At 45.6% G+C, this 20,000-nt stretch overlaps 1 protein-coding gene across 1 annotated transcript in view; it reads left to right on the top strand.

The window, feature by feature from the left end:
- Nucleotides 1–20,000, top strand: part of LOC310853930 (partitioning defective 3 homolog B-like) — a gene marked incomplete at both ends in the record, with an annotated part of 195,089 nt that overhangs the window by 90,990 nt on the left and 84,099 nt on the right. Inside the window, 2 exons of the mRNA XM_083758404.1 lie at nt 5,933–6,160; nt 7,694–7,880. Of these exons, the coding sequence (XP_083614530.1) occupies nt 5,933–6,160; nt 7,694–7,880 (415 nt within the window). The remainder of the gene's footprint in view (nt 1–5,932; nt 6,161–7,693; nt 7,881–20,000) is intronic.

The following is a 20,000-nucleotide window of genomic DNA, read 5'->3' as shown; positions in this document are numbered from 1 at the left end:
CTGCTGGTGGAGCTTTATCGTTGTGCAGTTGAAAGGTGTGTGTGTGTGTTTCCACTGGGCAGTCTAGACAGTTTTGCCTCCTTAGAACAATTTTGCCAATGTTTGACATACTTTTGACATGGTAATGCATGGACTCGTTAGCGTAACAATTGCGTCCACATGTTACTTAGTTCACGCCGTCTGCCGTTCAATGTCAGCCGGACGTGACACTTTTGCATTAGCCCATTTTGGGCGGGAACCCCTTTTGGTGTTTAAAGCATTATGTAATGCTTTAGCTAAAAATAACAGATCTACAAGCTCATTTTTTTACGTCAGGCCTAAATGGGTTAGGCCTATCTGCTGCGTGCATGGGGAACCTCGTACGTCCAAAACGTGTTACTTTTCAGGATCCACATTCAATCTCAGCAAAAGCAGCAGATCTACAAGCTTGAAACCGCTTCGTGCCACGTTTCCACTTTGCAGATCTGCTACTTTTGATGTTTTGGTGTGACGCTGTGGTATGATCAAGTATAGGGGACGTTAAGTTACGGGAAAGAAAACGCAAAAAAGTTGGAGAAGGATGTTATGAACCACCATATGGGACCACGGGGCCTTTAAAGTGGGGTGTACTGCGGTGTAGAAGCGGAGTTCTGTGTCGTATATCACCCACTGTGTAATTCCCCCTCAGGCTGTGTGACTGGAACACCACTCAACTCCCCCTGTCTATGCTGAACACTGAAGATTCTACACACTATAAACCTCATATCCTGCATATCACATGCAGGTTTACGTGTGTGTGTGTGTGTGTGTGTGTGTGTGTGTGACTATTCAGTCAGTTTCATTGGCACCATATTGTACATAATCGGAGCTTGTACCTCTCAAAAAAATCTACAAGGGTCCTGAGGTCTACTTAAGACTCACTTTTTTACTTTTAACCCACATTCACAAAAAATAGCTGATCTACTGTACAAGCTCACAACGTGATCCGAGCTTGTAGATCTGCTATTTTCGGTAAAGAGACTTTATCCTACCATGGATTGAAAAAAGAACGCACCAAGAACAGTGCAACTCTGGTCCGGTTGTAGCGAGTCTAGACGGCCTGCCCTACGTGGTTAGACTGACTGACCGAGTCTAGACGGCCTGCCCTACGTGGTTAGACTGACTGACCGAGTCTAGACGGCCTGCCCTACGTGGTTAGACTGACTGAAGGGATATCCATGAGTCTAGACGGCCTGCCCTACGTGGTTAGACTGACTGAAGGGATATCCATGAGTCTAGACGGCCTGCCCTACGTGGTTAGACTGACTGAAGGGATATCCATGAGTCTAGACGGCCTGCCCTACGTGGTTAGACTGACTGAAGGGATATCCATGAGTCTAGACGGCCTGCCCTACGTGGTTAGACTGACTGACCGAGTCTAGACGGCCTGCCCTACGTGGTTAGACTGACTGACCGAGTCTAGACGGCCTGCCCTACGTGGTTAGACTGACTGAAGGGATATCCATGAGTCTAGACGGCCTGCCCTACGTGGTTAGACTGACTGAAGGGATATCCATGAGTCTAGACGGCCTGCCCTACGTGGTTAGACTGACTGAAGGGATATCCATGAGTCTAGACGGCCTGCCCTACGTGGTTAGACTGACTGACCGAGTCTAGACGGCCTGCCCTACGTGGTTAGACTGACTGACCGAGTCTAGACGGCCTGCCCTACATGGTTAGACTGACTGACCGAGTCTAGACGGCCTGCCTACGTGGTTAGACTGACTGACCGAGTCTAGACGGCCTGCCCTACGTGGTTAGACTGACTGACCGAGTCTAGACGGCCTGCCCTACGTGGTTAGACTGACTGACCGAGTCTAGACGGCCTGCCCTACGTGGTTAGACTGACTGACCGAGTCTAGACGGCCTGCCCTACGTGGTTAGACTGACTGACCGAGTCTAGACGGCCTGCCCTACGTGGTTAGACTGACTGACCGAGTCTAGACGGCCTGCCCTACGTGGTTAGACTGACTGACCGAGTCTAGACGGCCTGCCCTACGTGGTTAGACTGACTGACCGAGTCTAGACGGCCTGCCCTACGTGGTTAGACTGACTGACCGAGTCTAGACGGCCTGCCCTACGTGGTTAGACTGACTGACCGAGTCTAGACGGCCTGCCCTACGTGGTTAGACTGACTGACCGAGTCTAGACGGCCTGCCCTACGTGGTTAGACTGACTGACCGAGTCTAGACGGCCTGCCCTACGTGGTTAGACTGACTGACCGAGTCTAGACGGCCTGCCCTACGTGGTTAGACTGACTGAAGGGATATCCATCAATTACAAATATTATCAAAGCATCCCCCCCCCCCCCCCCTGGAGTTGTGACGAATACCGGAAGACTCGACCCGGTGCTTGCCCGTTTTTCCTCCCGGAATTGTCACCAGTGAGGGGGATAACTTTGTAATATGCTATTGGCTGTTTGTATTCTTTTTGGAAAAATATAAAAAGATACTCCTGTGGAAAGGCTATATTATTTTACTTATATTGACCCTATAAACAATTTAGTATATGTAAGGTTTTGCACACTCAAATGGTACCTCGTCAGATAATCCCCACATATCCTACAACAACTTCTGTGAACAGACTTCACTGTAGTAGCTTTTCATAAATTATATTTGTACTTTCTGCTGTACAGGCTGTCTGCTGTCATGAAAGTTTATAGTTAGAGAAATTCAAAGTCCAGCCGTCTGCTGTTCAGCCTCTCCCACCCCTCACTGGGGAAAATTCTGGGAGGAAAACAGAAACGGGGCGAGTCTTCTTGTTACCGTTGTGACACGTCACCCACTTTGAGAAACCCTGTACTGCGTTCTCACACAAAAGTAGTGAAAACAGCCAATTAATGTTGGATCTCATCGACGCTGCTGAACGGCGTTAACGTCTCATCCGTCCCCGTCTGTTGGCCTTTTTGTCTCGTCTCCATCGAGGAGGCTGCAGCGGCGGGCGAATCGGACGAGGCGTGATTCGAAAGGGCGTCCCGAGGAGCGCCATGCCGAGCGCAGCGTGCCGTCTGATGTGTGTGATAAACACTCATTTCACCCTCCGCTGGTCCAAACAGGGGGGGGGGGGGGGGTTTAGGCGGGCACTCATCCTGACCATTAAAGCCTCATTATTCATTTACCTCCAGCCTTCAACCAATTGACACGCATGGACAGAGATCTCACTCTCACACACACGCACACAGGCACGCACACGTGCGCTCACACATCACGCATATCATGGCTGATTTGTGCTTTGCCACACTCGGCGTCGCACATAGGACAAAAGCAGATGTACAAGCTCACAACACATTGCTACATGGCACGTTGTGAGCTTGCAGATCTACTATTTTTTGATGTGCAACTCTGGCATGCAACTCTGCACCAATCAGACCTTACACTTTTCACGCGCGGGCGCGTGCACACACACACACACACACACACACACACACACACACCGCATGTGCGGAACTCCTCTCATTCTTTTTGGTTGCGGCGGCTCGTTTTGGCAAAGGAGCTTAATTCCATCGGGGGGAGCTTGTGAGCCGGACAGCCGTAATTACATTTGTGACACAAATCCTTGCCTCTCAAATTGAGCGTTTTATTCCTGAAGCCTCCCCACCCCCTCCTCCTCCTCTCCCCTACAGCCATTCATACCTCCTCATTCCCCCACAATTCCTCTCGGAAAGTCAATTTAAAGACTTAAAGGAATGCGACACACTCCTCCCTAAATCCTTCAACTCCATATGGCGTCCTTGAAATCTCAACGGTTTCACTTTGGTTCTAGTTAACGGCTTTTTCAAAACTCTCCCCGTCAAAGAAAGGGAAAGAGAAAGAGAGAGAGAAAGACGTAACATCTCAAGTGCTGCAGCTTTCACCAAAGCGGGAGAGTTTATTTGTTCTTTTTGCTTTACTTCACAGAACAGGAGAAACCGTCATATTGCACCCTTGCTATAGCCAGAACGCAGGGCTACTCTGATGTTGTACTTACTAGTCCAACACCCGTTCTGAATATATGAACAGCAAATCATGTTCAGTGTGCGATGTAATAGATCACATTACTGATAGGGGGGGAATTGTTTACAGATGGTCTTGGGAAGTTGGGTTGGGCACTAAAGTATAGGCTAATTAAATGCTGTAGTACAATCATAAGTACACCATTGATGTGTGATGTAAATATGGTGGTGATATTCTGCCTATAAATGGAAGTTATTGAATATTTTCAAGTTCGGTGTTGCACTTTGTAGACGGTCCCTAAGATATAAGCTATTAAACGGTGAACGCGGAGGTTGGCTTTTTGGGCTTCAAAGCAAGTTGTAGATTGTTCTTTATATAATCAGGATAAGAATTTGATGTTTTGTGTGATTTAGGAATGTGTCGTTGTCATTGCATCTGTCTGTATGTATTTTGTCATTGAGTTGTTCCGACGGGCGACGGCACGGGATCTGTCTTCTCCAAACGTCTCCATTTGGCCACCCCGAGACCCCGACAGATAAGCATTCCGTTGTGATCGTGCTGTTCAGTGTGTCACGCAGCCACGCTGGGTGCGCGCAGGGCTGTAAGCTGTCGTTGTCAGTGTCCAGGCTTTGAGCGTGCATGTAGCCCATGTGTAATGCACGGCAAAGGAGGTGGTTGAGGAGGGGGCGGACAGTGTGGTGTCGAAACAGTGTGTGTGTGTGTGTGTTCACGTTAACATGCCTCCGTCCAACTGTCGGAGCTTTCAGGTGCCTGTGCCACGCAACCCGGCCACGATGCTTCCCCAAAGAAGAAGTTATGTCGACTGACGCAAGAGTAGCTGTACTATGGTACCGAGTTGTTTTCCTCATGTGGGTCTGATGCATAGGTCTGATGCCTGCCTGGGGGCGGTGTGAAAAAGGGGAAGTGCGTTGGAGAATGCAAGGGAAATGTTGCGTCGGAAACTGTGTCCCAGTATTAATCTGTGTCCGTCCCAACATGCATTTCACTGGTGACACGTGATTTGCGGGGAGATGAGTCCCGTGGGATCGTGTGGTGATGTAAAAACAATATCTGTACCGTAAATATGACAGTTGCGTCGGTAAAATGTAGCCTAGCCGGATTCTGGAAGCGTGCAGATTTTTTTTGGCATGGAGAGATGTGTGCTAATAGTGTGGCTCGGTCGGAGATAGACCATGGACAAATAAACAGGTTTTTATTCACTAATAAATTCATTATTAATCGTATTGAAAAAATGGCTTCGTTAAGACCTCCATATTATTATGGTCAATGCCTGTGTGAAAAGTGGGAGCGATTGGTGCAGGCAATGAGGAGATACGGTGGTGTTTCTGACATTCATTCATTCAGACATTCGGTTAATTATAGTATGATGATGTTAAAGTAGTAATATCACAGTCACAAAGGACTGCATTTGAAATCGTACTTGAGTCAAAGTACAAAGGTTTTGGACTAAGATTACACATACTGTATAGGCGTAATGATCTCCAGCAACTGGTGCGTGTCCATATACACATAACATATTTTCTTCTTAAGAATTATTTAGACTTCTGCTGGCACTAACCCCGACCCAGTCGGAGTTCAGAGTCTGAATGCACATAGAATAATCGCACTCATGCCAGTGATCACCCTCCCCTGTGCTAACGTCGGCACCCTAAGGTTGCCTATCCCTGCTTTTAACCCATTTTGGGCGGTAACCCCTTTTGGTGTTAGCATCACGTTATGCTTTAGCTATTTAAAAATAGCAGACCTACAAGCTCATAGCGCGCCACCGAGTGGCGCGCTACGAGCTTGTAGGTCTGCTATTTTTTGAAAAACCGAAGAACGACCGACACAGAAACGTAGCTTTTTCAGAAAAAACGTCAGGATGTAGAAGACATTTTTTAGAATCTGATCTCAGGTCAGAACGGTTCAACGTCCACATCCACCTCTCCCATCTCTCTCTGCCGTCTCTCCCCGTCTCCCAGATCAGTCCCCAGATCAGCTGGGCCCCACGCTGGGCCTGCGGAAGTCCAGCTCCCTGGAGAGCCTGCAGACGGCCGTGTCGGAGGTGGCGCTGCAGCAGGCCGAGGAGGAGGTGCCGTTCCACCGGCCGCGGGCGCACCACATGGTGCGCGGCCGCGGCTGCAACCAGAGCTTCCGGGCCGCCATCGACCACTCCTACGAGAAAGGAGGGGTGTCCGAGGCGGACGACGGTGAGAAGGAGGACGACGCGCTGTCGTATAACATGCATGATTAAAGAAAGGAACAGTGAATTTCTTAGAAATGTCGACTAGAACGATTGGATTAATCCAATATAGCACATATTTGCTGTGTAGAAAATTCCCCATAGGTTCATTTAATTTGCATTATTTGTGCAGGCCTATTTTGGGCAACCTCTAGTCATTCTTTAGGACCCAGTTCCCAACTTTAGTTCAGGCATTGTTGGGGCACTCCCTAATGCAACAGGACCCCAGTTTTGTGACTCAAGGTTCAAGGTTTCTTTATTTTGTCTCCCACGGGATAAATTTGTCTTGGACCCCAAGGACCCGCCCTGCAGCATACAGATACAATACAATACACAATACAAGACAACAAAGGCACACAGTGACCCGTACAACATTAAAAAAACACACACCAACATACCTAGTGAAAAAGAGGAAGAACATCACCTCATAACCTTCGTGTTTAACACCCCAAATTCCTTGACAACCCCTACCCTGTCTGCCCTCTGCAAGGACTCTGTTAAGGAGTGTGATTGACAGGGGGACAAAGGAATGCCTGTACCTATTATATTTGCACGCATGGACCTCGTACCTCCTACCTGATGGCATTAGATACTCAGGGTATAGTACATGGGAGGGGTCAGACACAATTTTCTTAACCTGTCCAATGGTGGCCTGCTCAAAGATGACCTGGGGGGTGATCGGAGGTGTAGACATACCCATGATCTTCCTTGCCATTTTGGCTAATCTAAGGATCTCAGATTTGTATTTTACAGTTAGGTTTCCAAACCAACTGGTGATACCATACCTTAGAATTGACTCTATAATAGCTCTATAGAAGATCAGCATTATGTTTCTACTTACACCAAAGAGTCTGAGTCTACGGAGAAAATTAAGGCGTTGGTGTACTTTTGCACACATACTTGTCACATGGGAGTGCCAGCTTATATCACAATCCATGTGCACTCCTAGATATTTACAGGAGTTGACCTGTTTGATGTCATGACCATGTATGGTGATCGTGGTGTGGTCACCTATAGACCTGGGATCCACTACAATCTCCTCAGTTTTCCTTACATTAACTCGTAAGTGATGTTCATCACCAGGTTACAAACCTGTCCACTCCAGTTGTATGGCTACTGGTGTTACCTTCACTTGTGAGTAAACTAAGGATAACAGTGTCGTCAGAGAACTTGACTACACACTGATTGGGCTGTGAGCTGACAGTCATTTGTGTATAGGGGACTGTGCAGTTCTAAATGCGTTCTTGAGGAAAAACCACATTCATTCATTCATTGAGTCATTCATTAATTTCACCATCCATGTCTGTCAATCAACTAAACTCAACTTCATATAACATGGTGATACTGCATATTGGGAGTACAATGGAAATCCAGATATTGGGGGCGGGTCATATTGCTAATAATTATATCTGGATGAATCCCGTTGTAGACCATGCACCATCACTGAAGCGCGCCTGACCCCTCCCCCTCTCCTCCCTCTCTGCTCCTCCCCCTCCGACAGACGACGACCTATCGGAGCAGAGCTCGGGCCGGGACACGCCCGCCAGTGGCTCCTCCCGCCAGGAGCTGGACGACACGACGGACGACGGCAAGAGCAAGAAGAGCAAGACGAAGAAGAAGGCCAAGAAGGAGAAGAAGAGCAAAGACGACCCCGACAAGAAGAAGAGGAAGGGCTTTGCCCTTTTAAGGTAAGAGGGTTTCTCCTTCTGCGGGAGACTGGTCTTTGCTTGCTTACCTCGCTATCGGTACGATGGAATCGCCGAATAATCCCTCGCGTTCATATTTTGAACGAGAGGAGGGTCAGAAGTCAGAGATGAAGAGCTTAGTACATCCATCTGGTCAAAACCACGGAGAGCGGCTTAGATTACGCAGCCTTTCTTTGTGAGCGATAAACGGGGAACTTGCAGAAGGATAGGCCAACCCAAAAAAATTAGAAAAAAATCTGAATAATTTTTCTCTCGTTTGATATCAATGAAAATGCGCTATAGGACGTGTGTGCACGTCCTTTGGGTCTTTAGTCATGACGTTCCCACACGTCGTACGGTCTGAATCGCTTAAGGCAGGGTTTTATTTTATTTATTTTTCCTCACGGGTCGAGAACCCCTGCTTTCAGGGGAGTGATTTCCTGGGTTTCATTCCTTAGCCCGACAGACCTACAGTATTCTGCGTGTCACTCTCTGACTCTTCTCCCCCTTTCCTGTCAATAGTCCACTGTACTATCAAAAAAATGAATGAATGAATGAATTAATGCACAGGTACATACGAGTAAAACGTTTTCTTTTTTCTTTTCTTCAAACAATGCAGCACAGACCATTTGGTTGCCCTGCTGTGCATGATATGTTTGTGCTGCCCCCCCCCCTCTCATCCAGATTGATAACTTTGAGTCGTCCTAATGTCGGTGCTAAATAACACTTAAACTCACTGCTATAGACCGGTCGGGGGAAGAGGGGTCACCGCGGCTGATTAGATCATTAAGATTATTAAGCGGCGGAGACACAAAGAAAACTCTTATTATTATTATGTTGTGTCCCCCGCCACACCCCCCTCGCGTGTTGGATGCCTAGTGGCGGTGCTGATGCAGCGGCATGGGTGTGCAACGGTTAACCACTCAAACCCTAGAGTGAGCTGAAATAGCTGTTCATATGACCGGCAGCGTGTTTTTTTTCTAAGGAGGATGCGGTTTGAACTAACGACCATCACATGACAAAGCCACAGCACTTGTGCCATTCATTTAACAAGTAAGAGAGAGAGAGAGAGAGTAACAATTTACTATCAGTTAAATATCAAACACATGGGCTTTCACCTCGGGCATAAAATGGGTTTTGTCTAGATATTTTTAGCGTGAAAATAAATCTTTTGGCCCTCGGGCTGGGTCGGCATGAATGTAAGGGAGACTCTGGTTCTGGTTAGCTGGCGACTTCAAGGCCCGTGTCAAGGCATCTAGTCTGTTCCTGCACATGTGATGCTGTGCCTCCTGTTGTTACACATTCTACAGTCCACTAGAATAGACACATTTACCATGATGGAGAGATGTACGTTTTTACACTTTATTTTGATTTAGTCTTAGTCTTTTGAATAACACATCATTTAGTCTTAGTCCTTTTTCTTCTGATTTTTTTTTTTTTGTTATGTTTATTTCAAATATGCCAATAAAACAGAAACAATTCCTTGCATTTCACATCACAAGGAAAAACAATTAAAATAAATAGTTACAAAATAGCAAGAAGAAATAAAAGGAAAAATAAAAAAGAGACCATTAGTCTTTTGTCTAAGTCTTAGTCAATATATTTAACACTGAATTACTCGTGACATATTCAACAGTTGCTTTCATCGATTAGAAGTTGATAATCAAAAATATCTTCCAATCTTTTTGTGTCACTCTTTCTTGGATTTTTAAAGATTTTTTTTTAGATTTTTTTTTTGCGTTTGTGCCTTTATTGATAGTCACAGTGAAGAGGGACAGGAAAGAGGGAGAGAGAGGGGCGGAGACACGCAGCAAAGGTCGTCATGAACGGGACTCGAACACACGACGCGCTGTCAGGCCAGAGCCTATAATGTGCCTATATTTCTTCGATTTTTGATTGTATTTATTTGAAAGGTTTATTTCAAATAATAGCCAATTTAAAATGAATTTAAGAAATGAAAACATCTGGGACGGGAACTCAGATGAATGTAAGGGACAGTATAGGTCGGGACACGGTATTTACTGTATAAGCTTCGAACCGGCGACCTTTCCATTATCCCCCAAAACAACCTATACGTACTCTACCCACTGGGCTACGGCGGCCGGCTGCCCGCATGACTGCACAGCCCCACCCCGCTGAACATGGTTCAAGGGGGGTTGGTTGGTGGCTTGAGGGTGGGGGGGGGGGGGGGGGGGTTACACATTACAGCTCAATCCGATCCCAGGTATACAGTACAATTTTATCAGCATGGCTACTTGATTGCCGTCGTTCGTCGGGAGGGAGTCCTTATCTCGGCGTGACACGGTGACACGCCGCGGCCAGCGTGTCATGGCAGTCTCCCAACACTCCAGATTCAATTAGGCCCCTCGCGGGGGAGGGTGTGAGATAGCGCCGAGCGAGGAGGGGGGGGGTGGGAGCCAAGATGGGGGCTGATAAGAATCCAATCGGCCGTAAGTGTCAAGGGCGATAATGGAGAGATGGTGGCTCACACGCGGAGACGCACGCACACATGTGTATGCACACAGTCACACCACAACACATACCCCACGGATGAGCAGGACAGGAACACCCAGGGGACAAGGGCGCTAGGGGACAGGTATTAGATGTGACAGGGTGATTGATGAACTTGGGCCGGCCAGGTACTTGGCTGTGTGCAGTTAGGGCTTGGTTTACACTGTAGTTGCTCATTGGACGAAAATAGTAGATCTACAAGCTGACGGACCTCATTCAATGGAGCAGTGCTTCTCAAACTGTGGTTCCCACATGATGTGCTTAATGTGCAACATTGTTTTTCTCACTCAATAGTAAACGAACCCAAAACAGTATATTCACAATATCTGCACATTTCTTTCTTTGCTGTCAATATCTATATAAGGTCAGAACAAGACACATAGAACAAACAAAGACTAATATTGAGTACTAATGAACATAGTAAAGGGGGGGGAAAGAAAGAAGAAGATAAAACCGAAAACACAAAGTAAAAGGTAAAACAATATTTTCCATCAGGGTATGGTACGTAAAGTGATATTTTTTGAGGGGCACTATAGCCCCTCCAATGCATGTCTTTCCCAAATTACAGCATGTGGCAGCCAAGTATGCATTTTGTTCACCCGAGCCTACGGTAATTAAAAATAACCGGTCGCCAAATCCATGGTCTTTAATGTTTGTTTAGGGTAGTTATAATGTCAAATGTTGCCAGTCAATTATATGGATTTTAATGTTTTTGTGCAGTAAATGACACAAATGACACAATGGCACTATGTAAGAAGTGTGATTTTCTTTTTTTAGAATAACCAATTTAAAAGCTGGACTATTTTCACAATAAACAATGAAAGCTAGTCAAACGCAACATAATGCTTCAACTCTTACACTTACAAATGCTTGTCTGGGTGAGGGGGGCCCAGTTGAAATATTCATATGTTTTTTTTGGGGAGGGGGGCTTGCGGCCTGAAAAGTGTGATTAAAATGCAATTTCCCCTGCAGGATCAAAAAAGTTCTGTCAGCCTACATCATCTGAGTTTCGGCAGGCGGGTTGAACAACAAAAAGCAACAACAATTTTGCGTTTAATGTTGAAAGAGTGCACACCATCTCGTGTTCATCTCCAACTACATCACTTGACTATCATGTCCATCAAGCTGAATTAAGAACAAGCGGTTAAGATGTGGCGTAAACAGCCGTGGTCTGTTTGGATGCGGCTCCGCTAGACCCCCGAGGGGGAGTCTTCATATTTATTTCAGCGTTCCGCAGAGTTGTTAACTCCTCCGTCTATCTCTCCAGCTTTCACACTTCCATTGGCCTCATTTCTTTTCCTCCTCTCTCTCTCTCTCTCTCTGTATCTCTCATGTCGCTCATGGTCTCATGTTAGGGTTTGCTGGGTGTTGTTTTCCGCGTGGATCAGAGGGCGGCGGCGTGCCAACGCGCCGTGATGCAGATCGATGCAGACACCTCCTAATTGCATTCATAATGTCGTCGCCCGCAGCTCGCCGCGCGTCTATCAGCGCTCCCTTTGACACCGAACGTCAACACAGACGCTTTGCACTCGCTCACACACATGCAGTAGACGTGGACGCACGTGCGCGCGCGCACACACCCGCACAAACTCAGACGTATTGCGATGAATAAAATGTTATTTGATCCAATGAGTGCGTATGGCAGAGTATGCTAACACAACATAACTAATATATCTGTATGGTAGAGTATGCTAATAAAATACAACTAGTTCAGTAGACTCTCTCTCTCTGTCACACACATATTTAATAGGACAACATGATCATTTTAACAGGAGGGACATTCCAAGATAACGCCTCAATACGTGCCTTTCCACCGAGCATTAAGCCTGTATAACTTGACAAGGTCTGAACACGGTTAGTAAACTCCCCTGCCTGTTAATCGTCGAGGCCCCGGCCTCCTCTCTGGTCTGTGTCTGGCCCACACGATCATTATTGAACTTGAAATATGACTTCATTAACCGCAAGTATTGCGCGGCTCAATCTAATTGCAGCTCTCCAAATGCTACGGTATTTCACTTCCAACGGCGGAATTAAGGAAAAGGGCAAATTATGCGCGTAATGACCTCCCATTTGCCTCTGCGACGAAAGCACACGGTAGCTCTGAACAAATTAATGTTTAGAATCCAGCCCCGTGTTCACTGGGTGTAAACGTGCATTTTAGCATCGCCACCGGTTGAGATACTACTGTAAGGCTTGGTCTTAAAGTAGACCAGAGTCTACTGTAAGACCAAGTACAGGTCTTACAGTAGACTCAAACTGTACTACTGCCAGTAGTACAGTTTGAGATACTACTGTAAGGCTTGGTCGAAAGTCAAAGTGCAGTAACTACGCAACTAGTTTAACCGATAAAAGGGTTACAAGTCTTTCAATTGGTAAGCCCAAATGGGTTATCGGCATGTATGTGATATTACACTAATTGTATGTGTTATATAACGGTTCTCGAACGCTAATTGGATCATTTGACCTTTGGGAAGTAAGTCAGTGAGTCCAAAAACATTACAGCACTGCACTTTGGTTCTTAGAAAGAGAGAACAGACAAAATGTATGGTGTAGACACACACACTCGATACAAGATTTTGACTCACAACGTGAGCTTGCAGATTCGCATTGATTTTTCAAATAACAAATGTACTGTGTATAGTGTTATAGACAGTGGTGATTGTGATGCTATATTTAGTGATTTCTTTTTACTGTGGACCCCTGGGGACCCCCAGACCCTAACTTGAGAACCACGGGTGTAGTAGACTCATTACAGTTACAAGCGGAGTCGATATCCCCTCGTGTCTTGTTTAACCCGTTTTGGCCTGACATCGAAAAAAAAAAGTCTTCTAAATCCTGACAGTTTTCTGAAATACCTTTGATTCTATATCAGTGGTTCCCAATATTTCATTTCAAGGACCACAAAAATGATCTGTAATTGGCCGCCGACCCCCCATTTGAAAATGTTGTTCCAGGGACCCCTGCGCCACATTTTCATGATTTTTCAAAAATAGCAGACCTATACAAGCTTGTAGCGCGCCACTCATTTTTCAATAGCTAAATTATAACAATGTTTAAAACACCAAAAGGGGTTCCCGCCCAAATGGATTAAGCCGGGCTAACGCTACTGCAGGGTAATCAGAGAGATTTTGGGTCAGAGACTCCCCCTCCTGACAGTCGGAGCGGTTCCCATTTGAGGCTGATCAGAAGGGATTATCTGCTCAGATTATCCCGTAGCAGAGGGGTTCAAAGATGGGATCTGGGAGCGCCCCGGTGAATACCAGACATGATCTGGATGATTACAGCACCACTGCCCGAGTGGGAAGAGACAAGTTGCTCATTAAAGGACAACTTCAGCCATGTTCAACCAATCTTCATAATATCAATGGCCCCTACTGCTCATGATAATATTACTCATGTCTACTCACTCTGTGTCTCAGAGGAGGGAAGCAATTGTTATTGCATTATTAAAGGAAAAAAAGAAAAGCAATCTTGTGTTTGAAATGTCCAAACCTGCCTGCCAACGATTTTTGAACCCTCCACAGCCCTCCTCTGAGACACAGAAGTGAGTGGACCGAAATGGAACCATATTATAATGAGCATTAGTGAGGACCAATTATATGAAGATACGTTGAAAATGGCTGCTAACTGCTAACTGAAATGCTTTGTTCATTTCTAGTTTGTGTCATTTCGTTTCAGTTTTACTAATAATGTTGGTGTGAACCCAGCTTTAACAAAACAAATGAACAACAAAGCAGTCAGTCAGTTGTATATGCTGTCAGCCCTCATGTCTCAGCGTTGAAAGAGATGGCCTGCACCTGCTCGATAGCCGCGACTTGTTTTGTATTTCTCCGGCGCTGTAAACCTCCCGCGCTTCTCCATTCGCCTCACGTCTGGCCGTCTGATTGCCACTGATTCCAGCTGGCGGAGAAACCCTGACACAAGCCCGCTGGTCAGCCTGATTGTTATCCAACCTTGAGCATCAGCCTTCACCTATAGTACACATATGGTCTCTGTCGCGGGGAAACCTTGTGAGGCGCTGCTTTTCAGGAAATGGGAGAATGTGTTCCAATGGATCCAGTCATTCCAATGTAGTGTTTATTTAGCTCTTATTAATCCTTTTCATGGGTTCAATATGAAAGAATACACAGAACCACGCTCCACGTTTTTCAGAAATGGTGAAAATGACACATCCGTAAGTTCAAAAAGCGGAGCGATGCGACGTGCTTTGATCTTGTGGATCGGCTATTTTGATACGCAACACTCATGTATGATGTAGTAGGGCGTTGATATATACTGTATGTGTATATATATATATATATATATATAGAGAGAGAGAGAGAGAGAGAGAGAGAGAAATAAAATACATATAGTTACACATAGGGAACACCAACCATCTCCTGGTGCATTGCACATATAGACACAAGACAAGACAAATTCAATTATCTCTGTCCTACACGCACGTGCACCCACACACGCACGGTTGCGCGACACACACACACACACACACACACACACACACACACACACACACACACACACACACAATGCGCCACATTGTGAGCTTGTAGATCGACTATTTTGAAATGGCCGAAATCTGATCAGGTTGTATTGTCTCCAGACGTCTTGGGCCTTTCTACGGGTGCAATTATAAAGACGAGTGGGGAAGTCTTGGGCAAAATAAGTGTTAACCGCCAACAGCGCCATCTGGTGGGTGGCTCAGAGCGCCGTCCATTCATTTAAAATGGCGGACACCTTTAGTCAAGCTTGTTTGGACCCAAAAAGAATAATCCGATTCTAAAAACTGCGTCCTCATAAACAGCATATGCCAGCAGAATTTTCATTTCCGCTTTTCTTTGTTTTTTCTTTTGTTATGAGTGCGTACAGGACACAGTTGTGAACCGTAATCAATTGATATTAAAATAGGCGTGACAAGGCGATATCTACGCCCAGGGCGTTTGGACAGGAGGCGCCAAATGGCGATTATGGCGCCCAATTAGTTAAAAGCGTACATATCTATACAGAGTGCACTGTGTAATGCTCTGCTAATGGCTAGATATAATGAAAGTCTTCTCCAGAATCGTATCACAAGGACTTTATACGTGCACTGGTACTTTATCTGTGCAGCCATGCTTGAGTTTGTGAAGCTTATTATAAAACTGTCTTTTAAATCCGATTAGACACATTGCCATTCAAAAGGATATCTCTGTCGGGTGGAAACCACACATGTCCAACATTGTTATACCTTTCAGGATTCTAATTCAAAAGTAGCATATCTACAAGCTCAAAATGGATTGCTTTGCACCGCGCTAGCTTTTGCTGCTTTTGTGTGACACTGTAGTGTAGTAGGGCTAATTTACAAAAATATGCGAAAGGTTCGAACAAGTTAAAAAAAGAAGGTTTCTGCCCATGCAATAGCAACGATACATGAACTATAACCCCATTTTGACTTGTCAAAATGTTACACATGCTGTCTGTCTGTCTGTCTCAATGTCTCAATGTCTGTCTGTCTGCCTGTCTGTCTGTCTCAATGTCTTTCTGTCTGCCTGTCTGTCTGTCTCAATGTCTGTCTGTCTCCATGTCTGTCTGTCTGTCTCAATGTCTGTCTGTCTGTCTGTCTGTCTCTCTGTCTGTCTGTCTCAATGTCTTGTCTCAATGTCTGTCTGTCTCTCTGTCTCTCTGTCTGTCTGTCTCAATGTCTGTCTCAATGTCTGTCTGTCTCAATGTCTGTCTGTCTCAATGTCTGTCTGTCTCAATGTCTGTCTGTCTCTCTGTCTGTCTGTCTCAATGTCTTGTCTCAATGTCTGTCTGTCTGTCTGTCTGTCTGTCTGTCTGTCTGTCTGTCTGTCTGTCTGTCTCAATGTCTGTCTCAATGTCTGTCTGTCTCAATGTCTGTCTCAATGTCTGTCTGTCTCAATGTCTGTCTGACTCTGTCACTGTCAGCGTCATACCCTGTCGTGACAACATGAAGAGCATCCCACCACCAGTTTAGGGGACATGATAGCCGTCGTCCTGATCCGCTGTTTACAAATCTGCCTCCTACCTATCTGTCTCTCTCTCTCTCTCTCTCTCTCTCGCTCTACTCTCTGTTGATGAAATCCAACAGCGATGCAAGCCAATTAGCACAGCGCGTGGCGCTCTGGTCCTATCAGCGATAGCAGCAGTGTGGCAGCGGGACGCGTTGGCATTTAGCGGTTTGCTGCAGTCACTCGTCAAACGTCGCTGACACGGATGGATTCACACACTGTACACGACGTCTTTTACAGAGGCTTTAACTTCAAACCTCTTCAAGGACGCTCAGAATTCTGAGAGAGTACAAATGGAACCAAATGCACCTGTAAGGGTCCTATTATGTCTTGTACTTTTTGTGTGTGCTTTTATTCCTTATGCCAGTAGCCTATCTATTTATCCATTCCTCATTAGATCAATCCTAATTTCCTTCCTTCCTTCCTTCCTTCCTTCCTATCATGTCTTCCTTCCTTCCATCCTTCCTTCCTTCCTTCCTTCCTTCCTTCCTTCCTTCCTCTAATCCTTCCTTCTCTGGTTCTCTGTCCCCTTCCACCTCTACCGTCCTAATGCCACATGTCCTTTAAACGGTGCCTCCTCTCCTTCACGTCCTTCATAACAACAGAGTGGTGTTGGAGTATAAACCCATGCTGCTATGAGGGCATATGCTACTAGTTTGACATGTTTCCTGTGTGGACGTCTCAGTATGGTGACTGTAAGCCATGACGTGGTGACTCTGTGAGGCTGTGTACTTAATCCCCACCTCCAGCTTAAAGTCACTGCGGGTGGAGCCTTTTGATCTTTGATCCGCCGTCTCCGCCCGGCCTTTCCACCAGCCTGTCTGGATGGCACAACTTGAAACTCCAGCGTTGGCAAGGTTTACATTATGAACTCCACCTGTCCTCAACTCGCCCCGGGCGATAAACATCAACTGTTAAAATAATATTTATATGGACGAAGGGAACCGTCACGTCAGTGACCCATTGGTTTCTACAGACTCGTTTTGAAGGCACTTTTTTGTCGAAACCCACAGCGTTGGAACTGCCGGCCCCGAAAAGCAACCAGAATTGTGTATTAAAAAGGTCTTAAAAGCGGCACTTTACAAAATGTGCAGATACCCCATACACTTATACAGTATGTTGGTTTGTTTACTGTTGAGTGAGAAAACAATGGTGTACATTAAGTTAATCATATTAATACACACACACACACACACACACACACGCACATTATATGAGTCTAGACAGACATGGACGTGAACCAACCGTCTTGCGGAGGCCATACAACCACAATGTGATGTTTCTACTTCACAGTCTGTACCTGAAGCCTCTTTTTCGGAGGCAAACGACCACAATGTGAAGTTAACTACTTTGCAGTCAGTAGCTGAAGCCTCTCTTTTCAAGTTGTCACTATAAGCAGGTATACCTCTGTATTCTCTGCACTGTGGCTCTGTAAGTAATGTATTGCCCGGCCACTATAAGCATTTGCCTTCAGCCACTCAATGGGAACAGAGCGCGCGCACAAACACACACACACACACACACACACACCGGGGCCAGAGTACCTACCTCGTATTGGGCTATGCCTAATTCCTGGCTCCGTGCCTGGCCTGCTCGCACACATTTGGTAAAATGTACGGACATTTTTCAGCATGGAAACGATTGTAGCAATTCTTTTGAAGTAATTGTGAATACCTTGAATAATTTGTAATAATTGTATTGCTGTCCTAAAATGTTCTCACAACAATAGTAGTACAAACCTTTGTGTGTGTGTGTGAGAGAGAGGAGGAGAGAGTGATGCAAACCGAGTTGTCCATTATATCTCGGCAGCTTGTCGGCCATGATGGGTACTAATAAAGTTAGTGTCTCTGTCTCTCCGTCCGTCTCCTAAGCCTCCCAAAAATGTGACGTGACACCGGGAAAAAACCCTCGTCACCGCCGTGTAGCGGTTGATTGGAGCATTCATTGCTAAATAAAGAAACCAGCGCTTCTTTCACCTGACAAATATGATGTGATCATTTATTTTTCTACTGTTTATTTTTATTTTTATCATTTTTTTAATAAATTAACACCATGCTTGATCATACTACAACTACAGCGTTGCACAAAAGCACAACATCGGCAGGCGAGTTTTCCGCTCGACGGAGACGATTGAACCACGTTGTCGGGGGAAGCAGACAGACCCCCGGCCGCTATCACGGACCGCAGCCTTCGGGGGGGGGGGGGGGAACAAATTAAACGCTCTTCCCCCCCCCCCCCCCCCCTCCTCCTTTCTCCTTCCTAGCCTGCATCCTGTCGTGCTGGGCAGCTCTCCTGAAATGTGTGGATTGGTTCATATTTTAATTTGTATTGCCCGTTGATGTGTGCCGTCAGTCAAATATGGGGTGGTGGTGGGCCAGTGGTGGAAAGTAACTAAGTACATTTACTTAAGTACTGTACTTACAGTAAGTTTTGAGGTATTTGTACTTTACCTGAGTATTTCGAAATTTGTACTTCTACTCCAGTACATCTCAGAGGCAAATGTTGTACTTTTACTCCATTACTCCAGTACTTCTACTCATATGAAGTGCAGTCATTTATATATGGCATTTGATCACACAGTGTCAAATCACACCCCGTTGTGAACTTTGTGTGAGAATTACTCATTTCGAAGCCATTTCGGGACAGAAATATAAGTACTTTCACTTTGGTGGTATGGTTTGATGCCATATACTTTTATTGAAGTCAAATTGTGAATATGGTATTTCTACTTTGTGGTGTTGGTACTTGTACGTACAGTAAGTAAGAGAAAGTGAACTTCTTCCACCATCGGTCGATGCCTATATTCCCTATTCCTTTGAGTGAGAGAGAGAGAGAGATGAGAGATATCATGAGAGCTTTGCTCACTCATTTGGCTCGTCTGTCTGTCTCTCTCCTCTAAAAAAGCAGCCATCACTGTGTTCTTTCAAAGGCCTTTCGTGTGTGTGTGCGCGCGCGTGAGTGCATGCGTGGATGTCCGACTATTGGCTCAGAAAGCCACACTAGCACGCTCAACCGCGTCACCTGAGGACATGGTTACATAAACCCACTTAAATACACGTGCGTGTGCACACACACACACACACACACACACACACACGTATGCATTACTATATTTGTGATGACATCAACAGGATGCCGATTTTATGGAACTTTCATTTGCCATTTTAAGTGTAAGCCTAATGGTGAACACAGCATGTTACTTCCGGGGCACGACTCACAAATGAAATCATGCATACTGTAGCGTTAACCCTAAACATACAACCTATAAACTAATGTGTGACCCTTCCTATATTTAAAGATGGAGTGCAACCACCTGAACTTAAGCCTGCCCATAACTGTTTGTTAATATAGTATTGATATAGTATGATAATGGGGAGGATGATTTTATGTCACTAACTTGTTGTATTTCGATTGGGCCTTTTGACTCAAAGGCTTTCAGGAAGAAACCCCAAATACATATTTAAATATTATAACCACACCTGTGGCTGGGGGTCTATTCGACTAATGTTAACTCCATAGACGCATACAAAACAGAAAAATGTAATTAAAAGAAAAATCACAGCACTGACTACATCTTTAAAGGACAACTTTAGTTTTTTTCAACCAA

The sequence above is a fragment of the Protomyctophum parallelum genome, assembly GCF_964188405.1.
Source record: "Protomyctophum parallelum genome assembly, chromosome: 23".
Taxonomy (NCBI): Eukaryota; Metazoa; Chordata; class Actinopteri; order Myctophiformes; family Myctophidae; genus Protomyctophum; species Protomyctophum parallelum.
This window is presented reverse-complemented; position numbering and strand designations above follow the sequence as displayed.